Here is a 23,360-nt window from a genome sequence, read left to right on the forward strand (position 1 = left end):
TTCGACACGGCAATATGCCGTGTCGATACCGGGTTTTTAGTGCGATGTGAAAGGGGTATAAGTCAGGGATGGGAGTTCTTTCCTTTTTCTCAGAAGAATTGTGTCTTTTTTTTCCACAGTAATGGTCACAATATTGCTTTAAATTGTGAAATAAACATTTTGTTCTCTCCCCTAGGATCACGGTGAATGGATTCAGGAATTTGAGAAGCTGGCAAAAGTTTGTTTGAATGAAAAAGGAGATGCGGAAGTGAAGGTGAGGGGCGGTCTTACTAGTCTATTTCCTAAGCCTTGGAGATTGATAAAGTACCAACCAATCAGCTTCTGACATTTTTAAAATGCAGGCTGTAACTTGGCAGTTAGGAGCTAATTGGCTGATACTTTATCTCTCTCCAAGGCTTCGTAAATAGACCGCTTAGTCTCTCCCTGTTTACTGGCCTACTCCATAGTTATTGGTACCGAATGTTCCCCACAACGTGGAACAAGTCCGTGTTCTGTAATGAAATAGTCCTGCTGAAGATCCTTGTATTACCACCAAGATTTGGAAATCCCTTCAATTCACCTGAGCGACACAACATCACTGTGTCCGTGTTAATGAGGCAGAAAATCTTCCTTTCCTAGGTACTGGAGCAGAAGTTGAAGGAAGGGGAGGAAGTCCACATTATGCTGAAGATGGAGTGTGAAAAGTACAAATCTGTGCTTGCGGAAACGGAAGGAATTCTGCAGAGGCTGCAGCGCAGCGTAGAAGAAGAGGAGGGACGGTGGAAGCTGAAACTGGAGGAGTCTCAGGATGAGCAGAGAGAGGTTGGTAGAGTGGGGGGACACTTCTGTACCTCTTCCTAATCTACACAAAGCCTCCCCTGCACCCATCCCTCACACATGTACCACAGCCAAGGAATTTTCTGGTTAAGCTCCAACCATGGGGAATATGTCTCTGAGATTTGTGGTCTCCAAAATCTGTTTTGTAGGGAGCTTTACAGTGCTATGTCTACAGGTTCTAACTTCCGATAACATCTGCTCTATGTAGGGCATCTTAATACGTTTCTAGTTTTTGCTGCTGTATTTGGCATAGTTGCCTCATGTACTAAGAAACAACATCTTAATCACTTAATAGTGATTATCTCCATACTTGATAAGAGCACAGTGAGCTGACACAGGACAGTATGGACAGGCAAGGTCACCATAAAGTGATTGCATGCAGTTACAATAGTTGACTATCTCATTGGCGCAATAAACAACTTTAAAATGATACCCTACAGTGGGAGAAGTTATCCCAGCTTATACATGCGCTCCCATCATGTTCAACGGCCTCATTATCCAAAGTTACCCGTGTCTGGAAGCTGGCCACCTGTGACTTTGAATGTACTAAACTCGGCCAGTAAGCAAAGGCTAATTTTATATCTATCTGTCTATCTTTATCTATCTATCTATCTATCTATCTATCTATCTATCTATCTATCTATCTATCTATCTATCTCCACAGAGAGCCCTGCACTCACATCAATTCAACTGAATAGAAATGCGGGTGCTACCAGTGTCCTTGTAGGGCCACACAAATACACTGCATCTACCACGACTGTGGAGGGTGCACTCTCGCCAATAATCAGTCCATAAAGTATGTTCGTAGTTCAACTTCTTTAATAAAGTTCAAGAATAGTGCCGTTTTTAAGTCTACGCTTCGGTCCAAATATGGGCCTTTCTCAAGACAAGCAATTCATGATGTCTACAAAATAGTAAAATAATGCCATAAGAATACAATACATTAAAATATATGGTCACATGCTCTACCTTCACCAGTGCCTCCCAGGCCCCCAAAACAGAAAACGAGTGACTAATATACAAAAAGGTCAAATGAGACCACCACCTTAGGATGAATAACAGGTGCATACCATGGATAGAAACATCAGATAGTTAAATAGACTTTACACCAGAGGATAACACTCGTTTTCTGTTTTAGACATTTTACTATTTTGTAGACATTATGAATTGCATGTCTTGAGAAAGGCCCATAATTGGACCGAAACGTCGACTTAAAAACTATTCTTGAACTTTATTAAAGAAGTTGAACTACGAACATACTTTATGGACTGATTCTCGGCGAGAGTGCACCCTCCACAGTCGTGGCAGATGCAGTGTGTGTATGTATGTGTGTGTGTGTGTGTGTGTGTATATATGTGTATATATATATATATATATATATATATATATATATATATAATGTGTGTGTATATATATATATATATATATATATATATATATAGTCACTATGGTCCCTAGGGAGAGTTGGCACACTCCCAAACAATAAAAGAACCAGGCGGCACTCTGGGGACTTGATGCAAAAGATGTGAAGATTTAGTGAAAAAAAATCACATATCAAAGTGGCATAGCTTTGCCAACGTTTCAGCGCCGCGCAGGACGCTTTTGTCAAGGCTGTATGCTGTGATTTTTTTTTCACTAAATCTTGTATGTGATTTTTTTCACTAAATCTTCACATCTTTTGCATCAAGTCCCCAGAGTGCCGCCTGGTTCTTTTATTGTTTGGGAGTGTGCCAACTCTCCCTAGGGACCATAGTGACTGTACAATTTATATAGGAGGGCACCGGGGCAGTTGACTCTGTTAACACGGAGTGCCGACCAATCTGAGTCTTATATATATATATATATATATATATATATATATATATATATATATATATATATATATATAGCAAACAAATCGGGGCACTCGTGGTGTATAACTCCAAAAGAACAACTCTGTAAACAGAAAGACAGCGGGGGAGCGTGGTGGACCGGCGCGAACGGCCCGGTCTCTGCAGGACTTAAAAGGTAAACTTTTTTCTGTATTCTTGTTTGTCTCTTCTGCCTGACGACGGGCAATTAAAGCCCGAAACGTTGCAAGTCAAAGCAAGTCTTTCTGTTTACAGAGTTGTTCTTTTGGAGTTATACACCACGAGTGCCCTGATTTGTTTGCTGTTTAAATCTCCTTTTGCGTGCACCGTGGGAGTTGGTGTTAGTTTAGAGTGCCAGCCAATCGCAACATATATATATATATATATATATATATATATATATATATATACATACTCGTGACATCCGTGATCTAATAAGATGCCGTTTCGAGCTCCAAGTAAAACCGAACCCGCACATCTCTAAAATAAAAAATAAAAAATAAATATATATATATAGCACCCATAGGCCAAAAGTTTTTTTTATCGAGAAATTCAGATAAGAATATTCAATTAAGTACATTGTGTTTATATGTCATTCCTGGGGTCAGTTATGTGGGAGGGACAGGATTCACATCTGTTTGTCCACATATCTTATGATTGGAAGCCACAAGCACTGGTTTTGCCTGTTACATTGATCATAAATAATTTGAATTGGTCCTGGACCACCAGCTGAGGGCACAGAGGCACCCAGTTTGGAACCACTGGTTTAGACAGATTATACTGATAAGGCATCTTAAAATGCTGTTATGCTTTACGTAACATATTTTTCTTAGAATGTGATGTTAATATGGGTCTACTATGTTATGTCGGGATCCCGACCGCTGGCATGCCGGCAGCAGGGCGAGCGCAAAAGAGCCCCTTGGGGGCTCACTGCGCTCGCCATGCTGCGGGCGTGGTGGCGCGGTACGTGCGGCACTTTATTTATTCACCCTGCAGGGGTGTCGTGGATACCCCAAAAGGGAGAATAGTTGTCGGTATGCCGGCGCCGATATGCTGAGCACCGGGATCCTGACAGCCGGCATATCAAATGCCTCCCGTTAATATATAGGTGAATTTATGAACTGTGTACCTTAAAGCTTAATAAGGGACCGATGTGTGAACAAACCTAAAATACAATTTGATCCAATATTGCATATCTCTTAGAACTATATGTCCTTCTATATCATGCAACCCCCATTGTAACCGTACACGCGTTATTCCTCTGTGACCAAACTACATGTCTGTCTGTTATGCAGAGAATCCATTTCTAAGTGCTTTGTGTACCTTACATTCAGCATGGCTTTGTGTTAGGGCAAATACGGCTTTATTTTGGTTACATAGTGATAGCGTTAAGTTTTATTTCCAGTGCATTATGCAGAGGAAAACAGGCAGAATAAAATGGAAACAAAATTTGCCATGAGATGTTTTATGCCTTTACCCAATTAGTGCAATACTAATATAAGTTCTCTCCTGCTAAGTATGCGTACCAGATGTGTACAATATGTAAGGTACAGATGTGTCCTTATACATCTAGCCTCAATATGCCATGAGGTATGAGACTCGTGGTGTGAGTAAACCAGGCTAAGCCACTTTCTCTGTAAATTTGTGCCTTTATTTGCACCGCAGATGCATCAAAACACCGCTCTGTCTGTACCAGAGACATCGGGCTGCCACTTTAACAGCACAGGAGTTAGCTTTAAATATGTACAAAGTTGCTGATGCGGTACAACAGAACTTGGCGCTGCATTGTAGCACTTTCTATGCAGATTCGGACTCCTTTGCTACAGAAATGTCGCATATCTGATTAATCACTAGTCTTGTGACGTGGTTTTACTGTATCACATTGCTAATAAAATGCACATTCCAGCAAACAAGTCATGACGAAGTGGGTTGACGCAAGCGGAGTCGCACAGGCCATGGACTAGTCTGTGTGGCACAACTGCTATAATAGTGTATGAGGACACATCTGTAAGGTGGAGTCAGTTGTTGTGTCTCTATTAGTTTGGTTCTCGCTGGTTCCGTTCTGTGGGTTCTGTTTAGAAAATAATGGACTTCACTGATTGGTGGGGATATAGCAGAGTGGGGATGATATTTAAAGTGTCAGTCATTATGGTGGCTCCATCCTCCATTGTCCTACATTGGATATAGAGAATAGGATTTACTGTAAGCGTAGAAATCCCATACTAGTTCTACATGAATTTCACAACCTTGGTAATCAAGTGCGAATATTACCCACTGCAAAGCCTTCCACCCTTTGTCTGATCTAGCCGGTGTGCGCTCTACATTTCTCCTGGAGGAGGAGGAGTTATTTTCTGGAAGTGTTTGTACATAGAATATTAGTTTCAGAGGCGCTATTTAAATGTTGTTGTTTTTTTGGTAGGTAATTGTGCCTTCTTTGCTTTCCTAATTAAATGTATGTGTCTATATTTTGAATCCAGGTAATATCTAAAGTTCACTTACTGGAACAGGAGTTGGATAAACTGAAAAGACGAAACAAGGAATCTGAAAATGTAAGTTTCCAGCCACATTTCCTGCTGGCATGTAATGCAGTACAAAACCTACTGTATGTCACACGTCCCCAGGGTGTGTTTTAAAGCAGTCCATTATTCATATGCTGCACTACGATGAAATGTGTAAGTCTGTATATGTGTAAACAAACCAGTCATGACAAAGTGGCTTTATATATATTTTTATATAAACCAGCTAGGATGCGACCTGTTAATGTAGACTTGAGTCCTCCTTTCAGGTGTTGAAATTGTTGAGGTGTGTTGGGCAGGGCTCGGAGTTGCCCTTTGTTAGCCGTCTTCCTCTTCTTGTTGGCATTGTCATTGTTTTGAATGGGATCGGTCTGTGATACCACCGCACGGGATGCCGAATGTCAGAACACCGACATTGGCATCCCGTGCACCAGTATGCCGGCAGGGCTTGCACTCGCCACAACGCTGGCTTGGTGGGGAGCTTTACTGGCCACAGGTTCTATTCTCCCTCCATGGATGTTGGGGACACCCATAGAGGGGGAATTGCCTACCTCGCTGGTATTCCGGTGGCGGTATAGTACCGCAGTCGGGATACTGGTGTCGGTATTGAGACAGCCGGGATCCCGACGGGCGGTATGTAAACCACATATGGTTTTGAATGGCTGTTTGCATGATCACATCAGCCACATAGCATCTATACACACACATCTCCCAAACTACTATGTACAGTGGGCCTAATGTATGCATGGGTGCACGGAGAACAGAAGTGTGCACTGGCTAGCAGCAAGGAGCACATGCTCACGGTGTCCAGCTGCAAATTATGGCGTAGACCTGCTTTTCTGCCACTTTGATGAAGCAATGCGATAATTAGAGGAGGAGTATTGAAATTAGTTCAGTGATTTTGCTTTCAACAAACATTTCATTCTACACTTTTAATATTCTGCGCCTGCGATTAGCATGGTATTAGCTTGCACTTTGCAGATGATACAATAGAATACAACACATAATGGTCTGTACAGAATATATGTATACATTTTCGGATGTCAACACTTCAGCGTTGGACAGAGACACCCGTGTAGTATAAGGGATAATGCACCCCTTACTGTAAACCCTTATGCATGTTAGGAGTCTGCTCGGAAATCTGTGGCTGATATAAAACCGCTAATCTTATAGCCCCAAGCTTTACTACAGACATGGAGCTTTATAATACGCTTCTTATTTACAGTACGGAGTGCATTACCCCTATACCGTGTATGCTTTGTGTGCTTTACCATGAGCATATTTGCATAGAAAGGAAGAGTGCGTTCTGACCTTATGTATTCATCATTGTTCTATTTTTATTATGATCAGCTCCTAAAAGAGAAGGAACATATAGAAACAGAGCTGGAAAAGGCAGAGCTGGAAAGAGCCACTTATGTGTCTGAAGTACGAGAGGTAGGTAGATAGCAAACTGTATATTGATATAGTGACCTGTACTGCAGTCGGATTTGCAGCATTTCTCATTAAGGGGTAGATTTACTAAAACGTCTAAGAGGTGTTGCCCATAGCAACCAGATTCTGTATATCGTTTTTTAGAATGCAATCAGACCAGGGGTTCCCAACCACAGTCCTCTAGGCACACTAACAGTCCAGGTTTTAAGGATAGCCATACTTAAGCACAGGTGAATTAACTAGTACCTCAGTTATTTTGATTTAACCATCTGTGCTAAAGCAAGGCTATCACTATAACCTGGACTGTTAGCGGTAAATTTAATAAAGCTTCTAAAACAGCGAATTGGTGATGTTGCCCATAGCAAACTATCAGATGCTGCCTATCATTCCTCAATTGCCTTTTAGAAAATGATAGACTTCATCTGATTGGTTGCTATGGACAACCTCACCAATGCTCTGTTTTAGAAGCTTTAGTAAATTTACCCCACAGTGTGCCTTGAGGATTGAGGTTGGGGAACACTGCAATAGACAAATAAATAAGTAGAATCTGATTGGCTGCTATGTGCATCACCTTCACTTGTCTTGTTTTAGAAGCTTTAGTAAATCTACCCCTAAGACAACACGGAAAGGTATTTGTTCAGGTGTCTGCCCCAACCCTTTGTGTTATGTATTTTGTTGCATTAATACTCAGCATACTTTGCAGGTGTGTCTTTTTCGTACCTACATCATGGCTACCGTTTCTTAAGTGAAAGCGTTATTTGCCATTATGTTGGTGGCGATCGCTTATTCCATCCAGGAGCTAGTGCTATAGCTCTGCAGTAATCCTACTGGGCCCTATGTGATCCTCAGATGGGCTGTTTATGTGCTGACTGGCAGAGGCTATTAAGGCGGCATGTCGCCAATCCTTCTGTACCTATGGTAGGACGGCTTCTGTAAAAACTCTGAACTTCGTTTCAGCTGAAAGATCTGTTGACTGAATTGCAAAGAAAGCTTGACGGTTCATATTCAGAGGCAATAAGGCAGAATGAAGAGCTGACCTTGGTAAGAAGCTGTCTCTCTTCTGTGTACCTAGAGCACCCACTGCTACCTGTCTGCTACTCTTTCCTGTCAGGTGTAATATGGAGCTATATCCCTCTGCCAGGCTTTCAGCCTCTGCTTCTTTATCTTTATATGTCATTTTACGGTATCGGGCTTTCCTTCCTTACTTCACCTAAATGAGAATCACGTTGCATGCATTAATCCTGTTTTATGCTGGAAAGGGACTTCGAAATTGTTGGGCTAGACTAACATGCTGTTATGTCTTATCTTATGGATAAGTGACACATTCCTATACATATGTCAAAGATTGTATATATTTTGGCCCATGAACGGTTTCTGATGTAATGAAAGAAGTAAAATCCTGTTATCGTAGATTTGTAGTTGCGACAGTGCTTCACAGCTACAGAAGGGAAAAACAGGACCTGCATTAAACAGGGATATGCAAGATAGAAAAAGTAGTTCTATTTACCACCCTGGAATGTGCGTGCATGCAACTCAAACTTATTGACGTCTAATCATGTGAAGTGGACCTAAACGTGAAGTATTTTTATTTGTATTAGCGAAAGTTAATTTGTATATTACCTTGGTAAGAAATTCAGTGCAGCTTTTTCCTTTATAAGAAACATTCAGATGTTGCTCACTGCACTCAGCCATATTTAGCAGAAATATATAGTACCATGATTATCACTCTCCTCAAACTTTATCAGACCTATACGTATTCTGTATGTACCAGACATTATAACCAGTTTTTATAGACGACAAGCAGCCTGTATCAGCAGAGACGGCTGATAATGGTTTTACTTACAAATAAATGCATTTTAAGAAGTGTGCATTCAAGTTACCCAATCTGTAAAGCTGTGGAAGCAGTCAGAAAGCCAAGCGTGTGCCCTTTCTGAATGTACAGTAACATCAGGAATTGCGGGAGGGGAGTGGCTGCTACATTCTGAGGACATGGTCATATCAGAGTGGGCTTGGCCAGATGCAGTGGGCATCTCAGAGAAGCCGCCTTCTTACTGCTAGGGAGGAAAAGCTTAAACCCAGTAAGACAAAAAGAGCAATTGCTTATTGATATTATGTTGTTGTATTGAAAATATAACTGTTTATCACGTTGCTTTAAGCTATGGGAGACCTATGGTGGCTTGGAGATACTTCTAGTGTGTGTGTATATAATGTGTGTATGACTTTGGCAGTTTGGTCCCTCTCTGTACTGTGATTTGCTGGATTATATTCCGATCTCCCAGTCAGCCAATCACACTACGTAGTTTGAGCCAAACCCAGATCTGACTGCCCAGGTGCAACCTAAAGAGAAGCTCCCTGTGATGGAACAGCAGCTGTAACTAGCAGTTAGTTAGATGGTCAGATCTATGGAAGAGGTCTCTAATACAGATACAAAGTTTCATTAAAAAAAAAAAAGCCAGTCATGCATGTTGTGTCCAGGAATGTGACTGTTCTGCAGGATGTCTTACTCCCCGCCACCCAATTGCTCAATACTCTATTAACAAAATCTATATACTGTGTGTATGGTGAGGATTTTTTCACTATTAATCTATATGGTTCTTGTTGACATTCCAATATCGGAAAAAAAATTATTTGTATAGAATTTAAAAAAAAAATTTGTATTCTTCTCTAATACCAATAGCTGAAGACTCAACTGAATGAAACATTGCAGAAGCTGGAGGGGGAACAGAAGCAGAGGCAGAAAATGGCAAGTGACTTGCATGAGGTATGAAATGTCATCTTTATGTAGTCTAGTGGAACTGAAGGAAGCACGTGTAATAAATGCCACATCAGTCTTGTTGAACTGCAATTTCCATTGAGAACCTGAATGCTATTACCAGCTATTTATATAGCCCACACATATTCCGCAGCGCTTTGTAGAGAGTATTTGGCCATTCACATTAGTTCCTAGCCCAGAGGAGCTTACAATCTATATTCTCTAACACATGTACATGCACACACTTGCGAGCTAGGGTTAATTTTGTTGGGCGCCAATTAATGTGTGGGAGTAAATTGGAGCACCCGTGAAGCCCATGCAAGTACGGGGAGAATATACAAACTCCACACAATTAGGGCCATGGTGGGACTCGAACCCATGACCTTAGTGCTGTGCGACAGTAATGCTAACCATTACACCATCCCTACTGCCAGTTATGTGCTGCCTCCTCCTCACAGTGTAGTACAATGTATACCTGCTGCTGCTTAGAGCAATGGTGCGCATATGTGCTGGGTGTTCTGTCTCTGAGCGGCGTTCCTTGTCTGCCTGGTGTAACGTTAGTTCCACTTAGTTTCTTATTAGTATGCCACCTCCATTCCCCTCCATGTGCCAGGGCTGTTTTGTTTCTTCTTTGCAATTGTTTATTGTTGCTTGTCAGTGTTTTTCTTTAGACCACACTATGTAACTTGGGGCCTAATTCAGACCCGATCGCTGCCGTTGCAGCCTGAAGCCCTTTGAGCAGTGCGCACGCACCCAGTGAAATGCGCGGCGTGTCCGTATCGTTGCTGGGGCAGGCCGTGGCGGCTGTGTGACATCACGCGAAGCCGCTGCGCTCCAGAACTTGGCAGGTGCGAAAGCATCGCCGTGGGGGGTGGAAGGGGTGTTCCCCTGCATGTCAGAGAATCTGATCTTAGATGTGCTAAATTTAGCACATCTACGATCAGGTCTGAATCACCCCCACGGGCTGGAACATCACGCTGCATTTTGCACAGAATACAATGTGGTTTATTCTTTTACTGAAACACCAAGAATTTTTCTCTTACGTCCTTGGGGATATTGGGAATCCATTTTGTACCATGGGGTATAGATGGGTCCACTAGGAGCCTTGGTCACTTTAAGAATTTGATAGTATGCGTTGGCTCCACCCTCTACTCCCCTCCTACCAGACTCCGTTTAGAAAATGTGCCCGGAGGAGCCGGTCACGTCACTGGAAGCTCCTGAAGAGTTTTCTGCATTTATTTTATCTGTTTCTTGTTTTCAGGCAGGACTGGATGACGCCAGCCTGCCTGCTTCGTGGGACTTAAGCGGGGGAATGGCCCAACCTCTTGAAGAGTTTATGGTCCCATTCCCCGCTGACAGGACACTAGCTCCTGATGGAACTATTCGCAAGCCCCACCACGGCGAGCGTACATTCCCACAGCACGCCGCCACCCCTAACAGAGCCAGAAGATAGAAGAGTGGTGAGTACTAAGTCGGCGTCCTAGTTAGTGGGTCGCCGGCCATTATGGCGACATGAGGGTACGGAGACGCACGGTTTCTATATGGGGCGACTGAGTCTCCAGATTCAGTACACAGTGCAGACACACAGCTTCTAAGGGGGCGAACTGAGTCGGTCCCAATTTAGAGACTTAAAAGGGGACTGACTCCATTTTAGGCACAAAATGACCTCGCCAGTATAAAAAAAGAGCGTGAAGACCGCGCGCCATTGAAGGGGCAGGGCTTTACTATGAGCGGATCCAGCCGCTCACCAGCGCCGTTTTACCTCTGCAGCAGACACAGATGCTGACTGACAGGGACGCGCAGCTCCTCCGGAGAGACTCCAAATTGCCTCAGCGGTACCAGGGGGTCATAGCAGGGGGAGAGCGATTATTAGTGTACGGAGTCCCTAATCTAGGTACTTAGTCTGCAACCCGGCTAAGCTTGGCATTAGTGGTAAGGGCGCCGTGTGCTAGCTCCATACTATCTCTGTGTCTCCCTGGAAGGGCTCTTTGTGGGTTAATTATGCATTTAACCTTTTCTTGTGTGTGTATGTGTACTGTCACAGTATGTCAGGCAAAGAGTGTGTTTCATGTAAGGCATAGTGTTCCTCTTCCCCAGGGGGTTCACTACAGTGTACTCAGTGCAGTGTACCTTCCCAGGCTAGCGGGGCAGGCCAGCTTAGCTGGACTCCATTAAGGGAATGATTTCCAATATTTCTAATAAATTGTCCCGCAATGAGAAAGAGACACAATACTTAAGACAATCGATGACTGAGTTTATGAAAAGAAACTCAGTATCCAAACCAGCATCTCAGTCCCCTGTCATTTGTCCGCAAAAACGTATTTTGGCCCATATCCTGCAGTCTGACTCTGATGATGGAGGGGGAGGTGGACTCAGAGGTGGGGGAGGCTTCTCTGTCACAGGAAATAGAGGCTATCAGAGAAGTTCTGCATATCCCTGATAAGGTGACAGAGGAGAGTGAGGAATCTTATTTTAATATAAAAAAGAAATCCTCGGACACTTTTCCTGTGTCAAAGGAACTAAATACCCTGTTTGAAGAACCGTGGGTTAATCCTGATAGGAAATTTCAAATCCCTAAAAGGTTGCTATTATCTTTTCCTTTTCCTCCTGAGGATAGGGGGAAAAAATGGGAAAATCCACCGATAGTGGATGCATCAGTATCCAGGCTGTAATGAAAAATTGTTCGTAGAATTGAGAACGCACTCAAATCCTAGTATACAGCTGCTGGGGTGGCCCAGAGACCCACTATAGAATGTGGGTGGATTATTAAGGCCATTGCCAGATGGTCGGGTAACCTAATTGAGGGGTTAGATACCTTGCCTTAAGTGGAGATTATTTTACTCCTGCAACATATACAGGACTCTGCGAACGTTATGATGGAAGCCATAAAAGAAATAGTTTTGCTTAATGCACGCACCACTACTATGACAGTGTCAGCGCGCAGGGGCTTATGTCTACGCCAGTGGACTGCTGACGCAGACTCCAGGAATGGCGTGGAAGGCCTACCCTTCACAGGAGAGGCCTTATTTGGAGATGAACTAGACAAATGGATCTCCAAAGCTACTGCGGTTTAGTACACACATCTTCCTTCCGCAGCTCCCCCAGCCAGGAAGGCTTACTCAGGTTAAAATTTACAGTCCTTTCAGACGGCCAAGTTTAGGGGCAAAACCAGAGGTTCTTCTACAGCCACTAGAGGTAAGCCACGCAAAACCAGCAACTGCCAGTTCTCTGTAACAGAGCTCAAGCGCTGCTTCCTCAAAGTCTTCAGCATGACTGTGGACTTAGTGTTCACTCTAGGAGTGAAAAGGGGCATGGAGCTGGACTCCGGGGGCGCGGCCACGCAAATTAGGGGGCGTTGCCACGCCTACGTCATTTTAGGGGGCGGTGCGGCCCACAGACGCTACTATAGAGAGCGTTTGTGGCCGGCGACGTCACTCTTGGGGGCGTGCCCAGCACCTCCGTCGGTGCTGGGCTTCCCCCAGCTCTCTCCCAATGCGTGAATGGATGCCGCGCACATGCGCACGGCATCTATACACGCCGGGAGGGCTGGAAGCGGGCGGCTGTTCTAGCAGGGCGCCGCAAAAGGGGCAGGGCGAGTTTTGCCTGCTAAAAAACGGGCATGTCGCGGCGCCCTGCTAAAACAGCCTAGAGTGAACACTATGGACCGCGATGCCTGGAAGACTGGCGGGTGGGAGCCCGACTAAAAATTTTCTGTCACATCTGGACAAGTTCATGCCAGGATCCCTAGGTCATAGATCTTATTTCCCAGGGCTACAGACTGGAGTTTCAGGAGCTCCCACCACACAGATTCTTCAAATCAGGCTTACCAGAGGCATGTATAACTTTACAGGACGCAATTCAAAAACTGGTACAGACTCAGGTCATTGTTCCAGTTCCACCTCATCTGCAAAACAAGGGGTATTATTCCAACTTGTTTGTAGTACCGAAAACGGACGGTTCGGTAAGACCAATTTTGAACCTCAAGTCTTTGAACCCGTACTTATGAGTGTTCAAATTCAAGATGGAGTCTTTGAGAGCGGTGATCTCAGGTCTGGAGGAGGGGGAATTCCTAGTGTCTCTAGATATCAAGGATGCGTAACTTCACATTTCGATCTGGCCGCCTCATCAGGCTTATCTACGGTTTGCATTGCAGGACTGTCACTACCAGTTCCAGGCCCTGCCATTTAGTCTCTCCACGGCACCGAGAGTGTTCACCAAAGTGATGTCAGAGCTGATGTTTCTACTCCGAAAACAGGGAGTGAACATAATTCCGTACCTGGACGATCTTCTGATAAAGGCACCGTCCAGGGAGCGGTTGTTAGACAGCATTGGCCTCTCAACCAGCCTACTCTTGGATCATGGGTGGATTCTGAACTTAACAAAATCTCACCTGGAACCAACGCAGAGGCTTCCTTTCCTGGGAATGATACTGGACACATAGTCTCAGTGAGTGTTCCTTCCCTTGGAGAAGGCTATGGTAATCCAGTCGATGGTTCGGGCTGTCCTGAAGCCAACCCGGATCTCGGTGCATCTGTGCATTCGCCTTCTGGGGAAAATGGTGGCCTCTTACAAGGCGCTTAAGTGCGGAAGGTTTCATTCGAGGCCCTTACAGCTGGATCTGTTGGACAAATGGTCCGATTCGCATCTTCACATGCACCAGAGGATCTGTCTGTCGCCAAGAGCCAGGATCTCCCTTCTGTGGTGGCTACAGACTTCTCACCTTGTCGGGGGTCGCAGGTTCGTGAGTTAGACTTGGATGCTGCTAAAAACAAGCCTCAGAGGTTGGGGAGCAGTCACCCAGGGGGTGCAGTTTCAAGGAAGATGGTCAAGTCGGGAAGTCGTCCTTCCAATAAACATTTTGGAACTCAGGGCAATCTACAACTCCCTTCTGCAGGCTTCATCTTTGCTTCGGAATCAGGCCATTCAAGTCCAGTCGGACAATGTAACGGTGGTAACATAAATAAACCGACAGGGCGGAACGAAAAGCAGAGTAGCAATGTCAGAGGTTTCAAGTATTCTCCTCTGGGTGGAAAAACACGCCGTGGCATTGTCGGGGGTCTTCATTCCTAGAGTAGACAACTGGGAAGCAGACCTCCTCAGCAGACACGACCTGCACCCGGTGGAGTGGGGCCTCCACCCGGATGTGTTCCGGTAGTTGACACGTCGGTGGGGATATCCACAGATCGACATGATGGCCTCTCGACTCAACAAGAAGCTCAAGCGGTATTGTTCCAGGTCGAGAGACCCATAAGCAGTGGCAGTAGATGCTCTGACAACTCCGTGGGTCTCCCAGCCAGTGCATGTATTTCCTCCACTTCCTCTGATCCCAAGAATTCCAAAGAGAATAAACAGGGAAAAGGTTCAAGCAATCCTCATTGCTCCGGACTGGACTCGAAGGGTCGATAAACATCTCGAGAAGATCCGCGGCCTCTACCTCTTCACGAGGATCTTCTGCAACAGGGCCCGTTCATCTATCAAGACTTACCGCGGCTACGTTTAACGGCATGGAAGTTGAACGGCTGATTCTGGCCAGGAGAGGGATTCCTGACAAGGTCATCCCGACTATGATCCAAGCCAGGAAGGGGGTAACGTCTAAACATTACCACCATATATGGAAGAAGTATGTCTCTTGGTGTGAGACTGCTTTTTCTGCAGTCGGGAGTGGATGTGCGCCTTCACCTAGGCTTCATTAAAGTCCAGATTTCGGCCTTGTCTATTTAATTTCAGAAACAATTGGCTTCTCTCCCTGATGTCCAGATGTTCTTGAAAGGTGTTCTGCACATCCAGCCTCCCTTTGTGCCTCCCACCGCACTTTGGGATCTCAATTTGGTGCCGTAGTTTCTCCAATGGGACTGGTTTGAACCATTACAGAAGGTTGACGTAAAGTACCTTAAGTGGAAGACCGTCACACTGTTGGCCTTGGCTTCAGCAAGACGTGTGTCGGAGCTAGGGGCATTGTCTCACAAGAGTCCCTACTTAATTTTCCATGAGAACAGAGCTGAACTCAGAACTCGGCAGCAATTTCTTCCTAAGGTGGTGTCCACGTTTCACATCAACCAAGCTATTGTGGTTCCAGCTGTGACAGACACCTCTGCTACTTCAAAGTCTTTGGATGTTGTGAGGGCTTTGAAGGTGTATGTAAAGAGAACAGCTCGTCACAGGAATTTCCGACTCACTGTTCGTTCTCTATGATCCCAATAAAATTGGGTGTTCTGCCTCAAAGCAGTCTATTGCACACTGGATCAGGCTCACTATCCAGCATGCTTATTCTACGGCAGGATTGCCGGTTCCAAAATCTGTACAGGCCCATTCTACTAGGTCGGTGGGTTCTTCTTGTGCGGCTGCCTGGGGTGTCTCGGCATTACAGCTCTGCCGAGCAGCTACTTGGCCAGGTTCGAACACGTTTGCAAAGTTTTACAGGTTCGATACTTTGGCCTCGGAGGACCTTCAGTTTGGTCAATCAGTTCTGCAGGGACCTCAGCACTCTCCCACCCGGTTTGGGAGCTTTGGTACTTCCCCATGGTATTAAATGGATTCCCAGTATCCCCAAGGACGTAAGAGAAAATAGGATTTTAATTACCTATCGATAAATCCTTTTCTCGTAGTCTGTAGGGGATACTGGGCACCCGCCCGGTGCTTCTTTCTTCCTGCACAGTTACTTAATTAAGTATTCTGGTTGGTTCAGCTGTTGCTGTTCATGGTTTCAAGTTTGGTTAGCATGGCTAAGCATGGTTCGTAATCTCACCACTTTCTTTATCCATCCTTCTCTCAAAGTATGTCCCTCTCCTCGGGCACAGTTTCCTAGATTGAGGCTGGTGGGAGGGGCATAGAGGGAGGAGCCAGCGCACACTATCAAATTCTTAAAGTGCCCAAGGCTCCTAGTGGACCAGTCTAAACCCCATGGTACTGAATGGATTCCCAGTATCGACTACGGACTACGAGAAAAGGATTTACTGGTAGGTAATTAAAATCCTATTTTTGCTTTGTTACTGATGGAATCGCAGTTAGTAAACTGCATATATCTCGGCAAGGTGGGAGAGTCATAGCTTCATTGCTAAGCCAGAGATTGTGGATGTCTGAACTGGCCCAGACATTGATATTCCACTCTTGTGCAGTATGCAAAGTGTTTGGCTGCATTACACTTCTTATTTTTATTTCATGGTTTTATTTATTTTTGGATGGGTGTGCTATATTCTACCTGTGGTGTATTTGACACTTCTCTTGCCGTTACCAGATCCCAGAGTGTCTGTACTATGCTATCATGGTTCTCCAGATATTGCTAGCAGTGGGGTCTGATGGACAGCAACACCTGGAGTTTGAATGCATTTGATAGACCATCCGGTTTTTAGAAAATGTGGCTGAGTAACATACAGAATGATTTGTCATAGGACGTTGTGAGGTGCGGGAAGCTTTGCATACGCTCAGTTGGAGACCAATAAAAGAGCCATCTTTGGATCGGTGGGGTGGACATAAGCTAAATGAATGTTATTGGGGGGAGGATCCACATGGGTGGTCTTCAGTATGCCGACTGACGGGATCCCGGCGCACAGTATACCGGCGCTGGGATCCCGACAGCCGGCATACCGACACTTATTCTCCCTCGTGGGGGTCCACGACCCCCCTGGAGGGAGAATAAAATAGCGTGGCGCGCCACCGTGCCCGTAGCGTGGCGAGCGCGGCGAGCCTGCAAGGGGCTCATTTGTGCTCGCCACGCTGTCGGTATGCCGGCGGTCGGGCTCCCGGCGCCAGTATGCTGGTCGCCGGGGGCCCGACCGCCGGCATATCGTAGTGGACCCGATCCACATATAAGAGAGGACCTATTTGAGTGGATGACTTCTAGAACCGTGAGCAATAGGTTTCCCTGATTGTTGATAATGGGTGTGGATCATTGGGTTGACCTGAAAAAGGTTGACAGTATCTAGGTCGACCCCAAAAGGTCGCCATGCACCAGGTCGACACAGGAAAAGGTTGAGATGAGGTTGTTTTTCTTTGGGGTTTTTTATCTGCCGTTTCTCTGTAAAATAACCAGGAACCACAATTAGTGCTCCACGTCCCCTTGCTGCGGGAAAGTTAGTATTCCCACTCGTAGTCCACGATGATGGTAAAGTATGAAAAAGTTGAAAATGAAAAAATAACATGGTAAGTAACTAATGTCAACCATTGTCAGGTCAATCTTTTGACAATGTCGACCTTTTGTCCATTTCAACCTAATGCACGTTAACTAATAGTGGTTGTATTGACTGTTGACCTTTGTACTGATGACCTATTATCCAGATTACGTTGATAATATTAGTACAGCTACTTCTTTTGATTAGAATGTGTATAGTTGTAACCTATTGAATGCTTCCACAAAACAGTTTTTCAGTCCTGTTCTTCTATACTTGCCTCTCTCCAGGCTCAGAAATCTCTGGACCTTATTCAGCTAGAAATACTGAAAGGCTCGAGTGATAGTAATGTCATAGAAAACAGCGGCATCTCTCCAGATGGGGTGAGTCCATGGCGATAATACCGGAGATACAGTATCACTCATTAAGCACAAAATATGGATTGACCTAGAATCAACCATCTCGCTAAAGTCATGTTTGGACATTTACATTTCAAAGCTGTAATGCAACAGAAGTATATCTATTTAGCCTCATGTGTCCAGCATGCTACCACAATTTGTCACATACTGTATAGGAGGGTAGTATATCTCTATTACATTATACTGAAATGGGGAAAGGGAGGAGCACAAGCGCTGGGTGTGACTACGGTCTTCTAGGTAACAGAAATGCTCTATGCAGATTGGTGGGTATAGGCAAACACACATGTGACTTTGCTAGATCAGATTTATCAGCAATGTCTGTAAATTTGCTGTTGACTGAAATGGCGTTTCCTTTTTAGCAGATGTTTTTGAATAAGGATAACGGTACACCAGTACTTAATGTGACTTTTCATTGAAGATGCATAAAATTTTTAAGACGATAATTCCTGGTTCATAAAATAAATGTTAACGTTTTTGCTTTTAGCGCTGCTTAATGACGAGCATGGCTAACACAGCAGCTTCGGCTAAGGAGTGATGTAAACAACAAACAAATTAAGTCTGTACTTGTCTGTACCAGCCATCGGCCATTTTGGTGATGTCATTTGTGTAACCATGACACCCAGTTTCTCCTGCACTGCAGTGCTGGTGTATTTTAGAAGTTTCAGATAAGAAATGGAAAATAATACCTGTTTTTATTTCAAAGCCATGTGTATCTGATGTATGTTTATTATTAGAAACCGATAAAGACAAATTTATTTAAAACAAAAGAACATGCACAGTGGTTACAGAGCAAAAACTATTGTCCTGGTAAGTAATGGTCTTTTTACCAAAGGAGCCAATAATGTACGCTGGTATTCAGTAAGTTCCCTGGGGACAGAGCTTTGATGCAGTTGCAGCTCTAGTGCTGAAAATAGCCTCTATTTCTCTTACGTCCTAGTGGATACTGGGGTCTTGTACTTTAGTACCGTGGGGTATAGATTGGGTCCACTGGAGCCTGGCACTTTAAAACTTTTAGTGTGTGTATGTGTGTGCTGGCACCTCCCCTCTATGCCCCTACTACCAGACTCAGTTTAGAAAAATGTGCCCGAGGAGCCGGGTGCACTTCTCTGGAGCTCCAGAGATTTTTCTTTAAATTTAATTTAGTTTATTATTTTCAGGTAGCTCTGCTTGGAAAACAGACTCCCTGCTTCGTGGGACTTAGAGGGGTGACTGAACCAACCTCCTGAGGGTTAATGGTTCGTAATCCCAGCTGACAGGACACTGAGCTCCTGAGGTGCTGATCTCTCATAGTCAGTATGTATGCCCACGCCAGCAGCTAGCCGTCGCCCTCTAACAGATGCCGAAGACCCAGGTGCGGTGAGTGTTACACCGGGTCCCTGGTGCAGTTAGGCGGCATGTCACGCGACGGTCACGGGCCCGGAGCTGCGGTGCCCGCCGCAAACGAACTGGCTCAGGGCTGTTGCCCTGCAGTGTTCACTGTCTTTAAGGCTTTGTGTGGGCTGTTTAATGCACTTCTCATGTGTTTTACTAGTGTGGCCAGTATAATCTTTCTGAGGGACCGCGCGCCAATGCAAGGGGCGGGGCTTCCCGGAGCGGGACCAGTGACGGGAAAGCGCATTTCCTGCTACTGCGGATCATCAAGGCTGCATGCACGCTGCTCCTCCAGGACCCACACTGTTACAGACTGTTGAAGCTGGTACCTGGGGGTCATAGACAGGGGAGGGGGGAGCGCGGTAGCTTTGCTGCACTTATATCACATACACTTATTCCCACACTTTGTGCTGCTGTGTTCTGTGTGCTGCGTCCGCTCCTCAGTGTCATTACAGGAGCTCTCTAGGGTCTGTGGGGTGTTGGTCAAGAGACTGCGCTATAGTTTCCTGTATAATATCTGTGGACATGGTTATGTGTGCTGCTTGTAATTCTACCCTGTCTTCAGTGAGGTCACTCGTGTGAGCAATGTTCCTTATCTCCTCAAGAGCCCAGCTCACAGGCACCTGACTGGTTAGATAGCTTTAAGAGGATGATTCATAATGTAAATTCTGAATTGGCAGCAGCTAAAAGGGAGAGACAGGTGTTAAAACACTCCATTGATTGTGTGGCTAAAGCAGCAGATTCCAAGCAGGCTTCTCAGCCCCCACTAGTGGCTTCACATAAACGCTCACTGCCACAGGTTTTCCATTCTGATTCTGATTAGCCAGATGTGGACGATGATATGGACAAGTACAGCTCTCTGTCCCCTAGGGTGGAGGCTCTCATTTTTGCTGTAAGAGAGATCCTCACACACACCAGATCAGGAGGCGGAACCAGATGAGGAGTTATACTTTAATGGTAGACCTAAGAGTTCAGCTGCCGTTCTGGTGTCTAAAGAGTTAAACTCCCTGGCCAGGGTGGCTTAGTTAAACCCCGATAAAAAAAATTTAAATTCCTCAGAGGTTTTTATCTACCTTTCCCCTTCCAGCTGAGGATAGGAAGGTCTGGGAAAAAACCCCGTTGGTTGATACATCTGTATCCAGACTGTCTAAGAAATTGGTACTGCCTGTTCCTGGGAAACCAGCTGGCCATAAAATTGAGACAAGCTCAAGGCAATTTATACGGCAGCAGGCGCAGCAAAACGCCCCACAATAGTTTGCGGGCGGATCTCCAGGGCTGTAGTAAAGTGGTCTGATAATGTTATTGATGGTTTAGACTCTACCCCGGGATGAGGTCGTTACTCTGCTGCAACATATAAGGGATGCTGCAAATTTTATGAGCGAGGCTATTAAGGAGTTGTGTAAGATAAATGGCCGCACTACTGCTATGGCTATCTCAGCACGCAGCTTTGTGGTTACGTCAATGGGCGGCAGACGCCGATTCCAAAAAGGGTGTAGAAAACCTTCCCTTTACAGGTGATGCCTTGTTTGGAGACAAATTAAACAAGTGGATTTCCCAAGCAACGATGGGTAAGTCTACCTATCTGCCGTCAGCTGTGCCACCTGCTAGACGTTCTTACACCGGACCCTCCTTGCAGTCCTTTTGTGTGGCAAGGTTCAGAGGCAGGGGCCGAGGGGTCTCCACCACTTCCAGAGGATCTTGTGGTAAGTCCCGTAAACCTGCACCTGCTGTCTCCCCGGACCAGACCACCGGACCTCCTGCCGCTAAGCCTTCCGTGTGACTGTTGGCCCCAGCGACAAGACGACTTTCAGGTAGGTGCTCGCCTTCAACACTTTGCCCACGTGTGGGCGGAGTCCTTCCGGGATCCTTGGGTGAGGTACCTCATTTCCCACGGATACTGGCTGGAATTTCAAGCACTCCCTCCTCACAAGTTTTTCAAGTCTGGCTTACCAGCTTTACCCGCAGCAAAAGTTACCTTGTTAGAGGCTATTCAAAAACTTTTTCAGACAGGGGTGGTAGTTCCTGTACCTCCATTACGCAACCGGGGTTTTTACTCCAGTCTTTGTCATTCCCGAACCAGATGGTTCAGTGCGCCCCATCTTGAACCTAAAGTCTCTAAAACCGTATCTGCGGTGTTCAAATTCAAGATGGAGTCCCTGCGGGCGGTGGTGTCCGCTCTGGAGGAGGGGGAGTACCTGGTGTCTTTGGATATCAAGGATGCTTACCTTCACATTCCCATGTGGCACCCTCATCTGGCTTACCTCTGGTTCGCCATCTTAGACAACCATTTCCAGTTTCAGGCCTTACACTTTGGATTATCCACATCTTCCAGGGTCTTTACCAAGGTCATGGCAGAGATGATGCTGCAGCTGCGCATGATGGGAGTGAACATAGTCCCCTATGTGGGCGATCTCCTAATAAAGGCTGTGCCCAGGGAGCGTCTTCTGCACAGCATCGATCAGCATACTCACGGATCATGGATGGATCCTAAATTTTCAGATATCTCACCTGGAACTGACCCTGCATCTTCAATTCTTTGGAATGATACTTGATACAGTATCTTAAAAGGTGTTTCTCCCGATGGAGAAGGCGTTGACTATCCAAGCTATGGTCCGTTCGGAGCTCAGTCTTCTTAGGGTCTCCATACATCTTTGCATCCGCTTACTGGGCAAGATGGTGGCTGCTTATAAGGCAATCCAATACAGCAGGTTTCGTGCCCGGCCATTTCAACTGGATCTGATAGACAAATGGTCGGGTTCTCACCTCTATATGCATCAGGAAGTGTCCCTATCTCCGATACCACAGATTTCTCTATTATGGTGGCTTCAATATCCACTTGTGGATTCTACTAACAATGGATGCCAGCCTTCGGGGTTGTGGAGCGGTGACCTAAGGGGCCCAGTTCGAAGGGTTATGGTCAGTTCAGGAGTTGGCTTTACCGATAAACATCCTGGAACTCAGGGCAATTTATAATACTCTTCTGCAAGCCTCCCATCTCCTGAAGGGTCAGGCGATCCAGGTTCAATCAGACAAACGCCACGTTGGTGGCGTACATAAACCGACAAGGGGGAACAAGAAGCAGAGCGGCGATGAGAGATGTTTCAAAAATACTCTTCTGTGCAGAGGCCAACGCAAGGGCCAGCTCAGCCATATTCATTCCAGGAGGCAGGCACGACCTCCATCCGGGGGAATGGGGCCTACATCCCCAGGTGTTTCAACAGTTGATTCGCCGGTGGGGCTGTCCGCAGACAGATCTGATGGCTTCCCGTCTCAACAAGAAGCTATGCCGTTACGGTTCCAGAACGATGGACCCGCAGGCTGTAGCAGTGGACGCACTGACGACACCGTGGATATACCAGTTTGTGTACCTGTTCCCTCATCTACCGCTGATGCCAACGGTACTAAAAAGGCTAAGAAGAGAAAGCGTTCAGGCAATTCTAATTGCCCCGGATTGGCTTTGACGGGCGTGGTACTCTGACCTCCTGGCCATGTTTCTGGAGGATCCCTGGCCTTTACCACTCCAAGACAATCTTCTTCAGCAAGGTCCGTTCGTCTATCCAGACTTCCAAGCCGTCAAACGTAGCCGCTGTAAGTTGAGAGGGAGATTCTAGCGAGAAGGGGTCTTCTTTCCGGGGTTATTTTCACCATGGTCCAGGCCAGGAAGATAGTTGCGTCTAAACATCATCATCGTGTCTGGAAAAAGTATGTTTCCTGGTGTGAAAGTAGAAAGGTTTCTCCTGTGGATTTTAGAATTGGCCGTTTTCTACTTTTCCTGCAAGCGGGAGTGGATATGGGCCTACGTTTAGCTTCCATCAAAGTTCAGATTTCGGCGCTCTCTATTTTCTTTAAGAAACAACTTACCATGTTACCAGAAGCACAGAGTTTCCTGAAGGGTGTTCTTCATATGCAGCCGCCATTTGTACCTCCTACGGCTCCATGGGACCTCAGTGTGGTTCTTTCCTTTCTCCAGTCGAATTGGTTTGAACCCTTACATAGGGTGGAGTTTAAATTTTGGAAGACGGTAATGTCATTGGCATTGGCATCTGCCAGGCGTGTCTCTGAATTAGGAGCCTTATCCTGTAAGAGCCCTTATTTGATTT

At 45.6% G+C, this 23,360-nt stretch overlaps 1 protein-coding gene across 13 annotated transcripts in view; it reads left to right on the top strand.

Moving 5' to 3' along the window:
- KTN1 (kinectin 1) overlaps positions 1–23,360 on the top strand; it is a 277,158-nt gene that overhangs the window by 250,825 nt on the left and 2,973 nt on the right. For 7 of the 13 annotated variants that reach the window (XM_063947958.1, XM_063947962.1, XM_063947959.1 and 4 more), the window contains 7 exons: positions 176–253; positions 619–801; positions 5,144–5,215; positions 6,533–6,616; positions 7,571–7,654; positions 9,291–9,374; positions 17,761–17,853. In XM_063947958.1, coding sequence (XP_063804028.1) covers positions 176–253; positions 619–801; positions 5,144–5,215; positions 6,533–6,616; positions 7,571–7,654; positions 9,291–9,374; positions 17,761–17,853 — 678 coding nt within the window. The remainder of the gene's footprint in view (positions 1–175; positions 254–618; positions 802–5,143; positions 5,216–6,532; positions 6,617–7,570; positions 7,655–9,290; positions 9,375–17,760; positions 17,854–23,360) is intronic. The other 6 variants (XM_063947963.1, XM_063947970.1, XM_063947964.1 and 3 more) reach the window with 3 other exon arrangements.

The sequence above is a fragment of the Pseudophryne corroboree genome, chromosome 12 (assembly GCF_028390025.1).
Source record: "Pseudophryne corroboree isolate aPseCor3 chromosome 12, aPseCor3.hap2, whole genome shotgun sequence".
Classification (NCBI taxonomy): Eukaryota; Metazoa; Chordata; class Amphibia; order Anura; family Myobatrachidae; genus Pseudophryne; species Pseudophryne corroboree.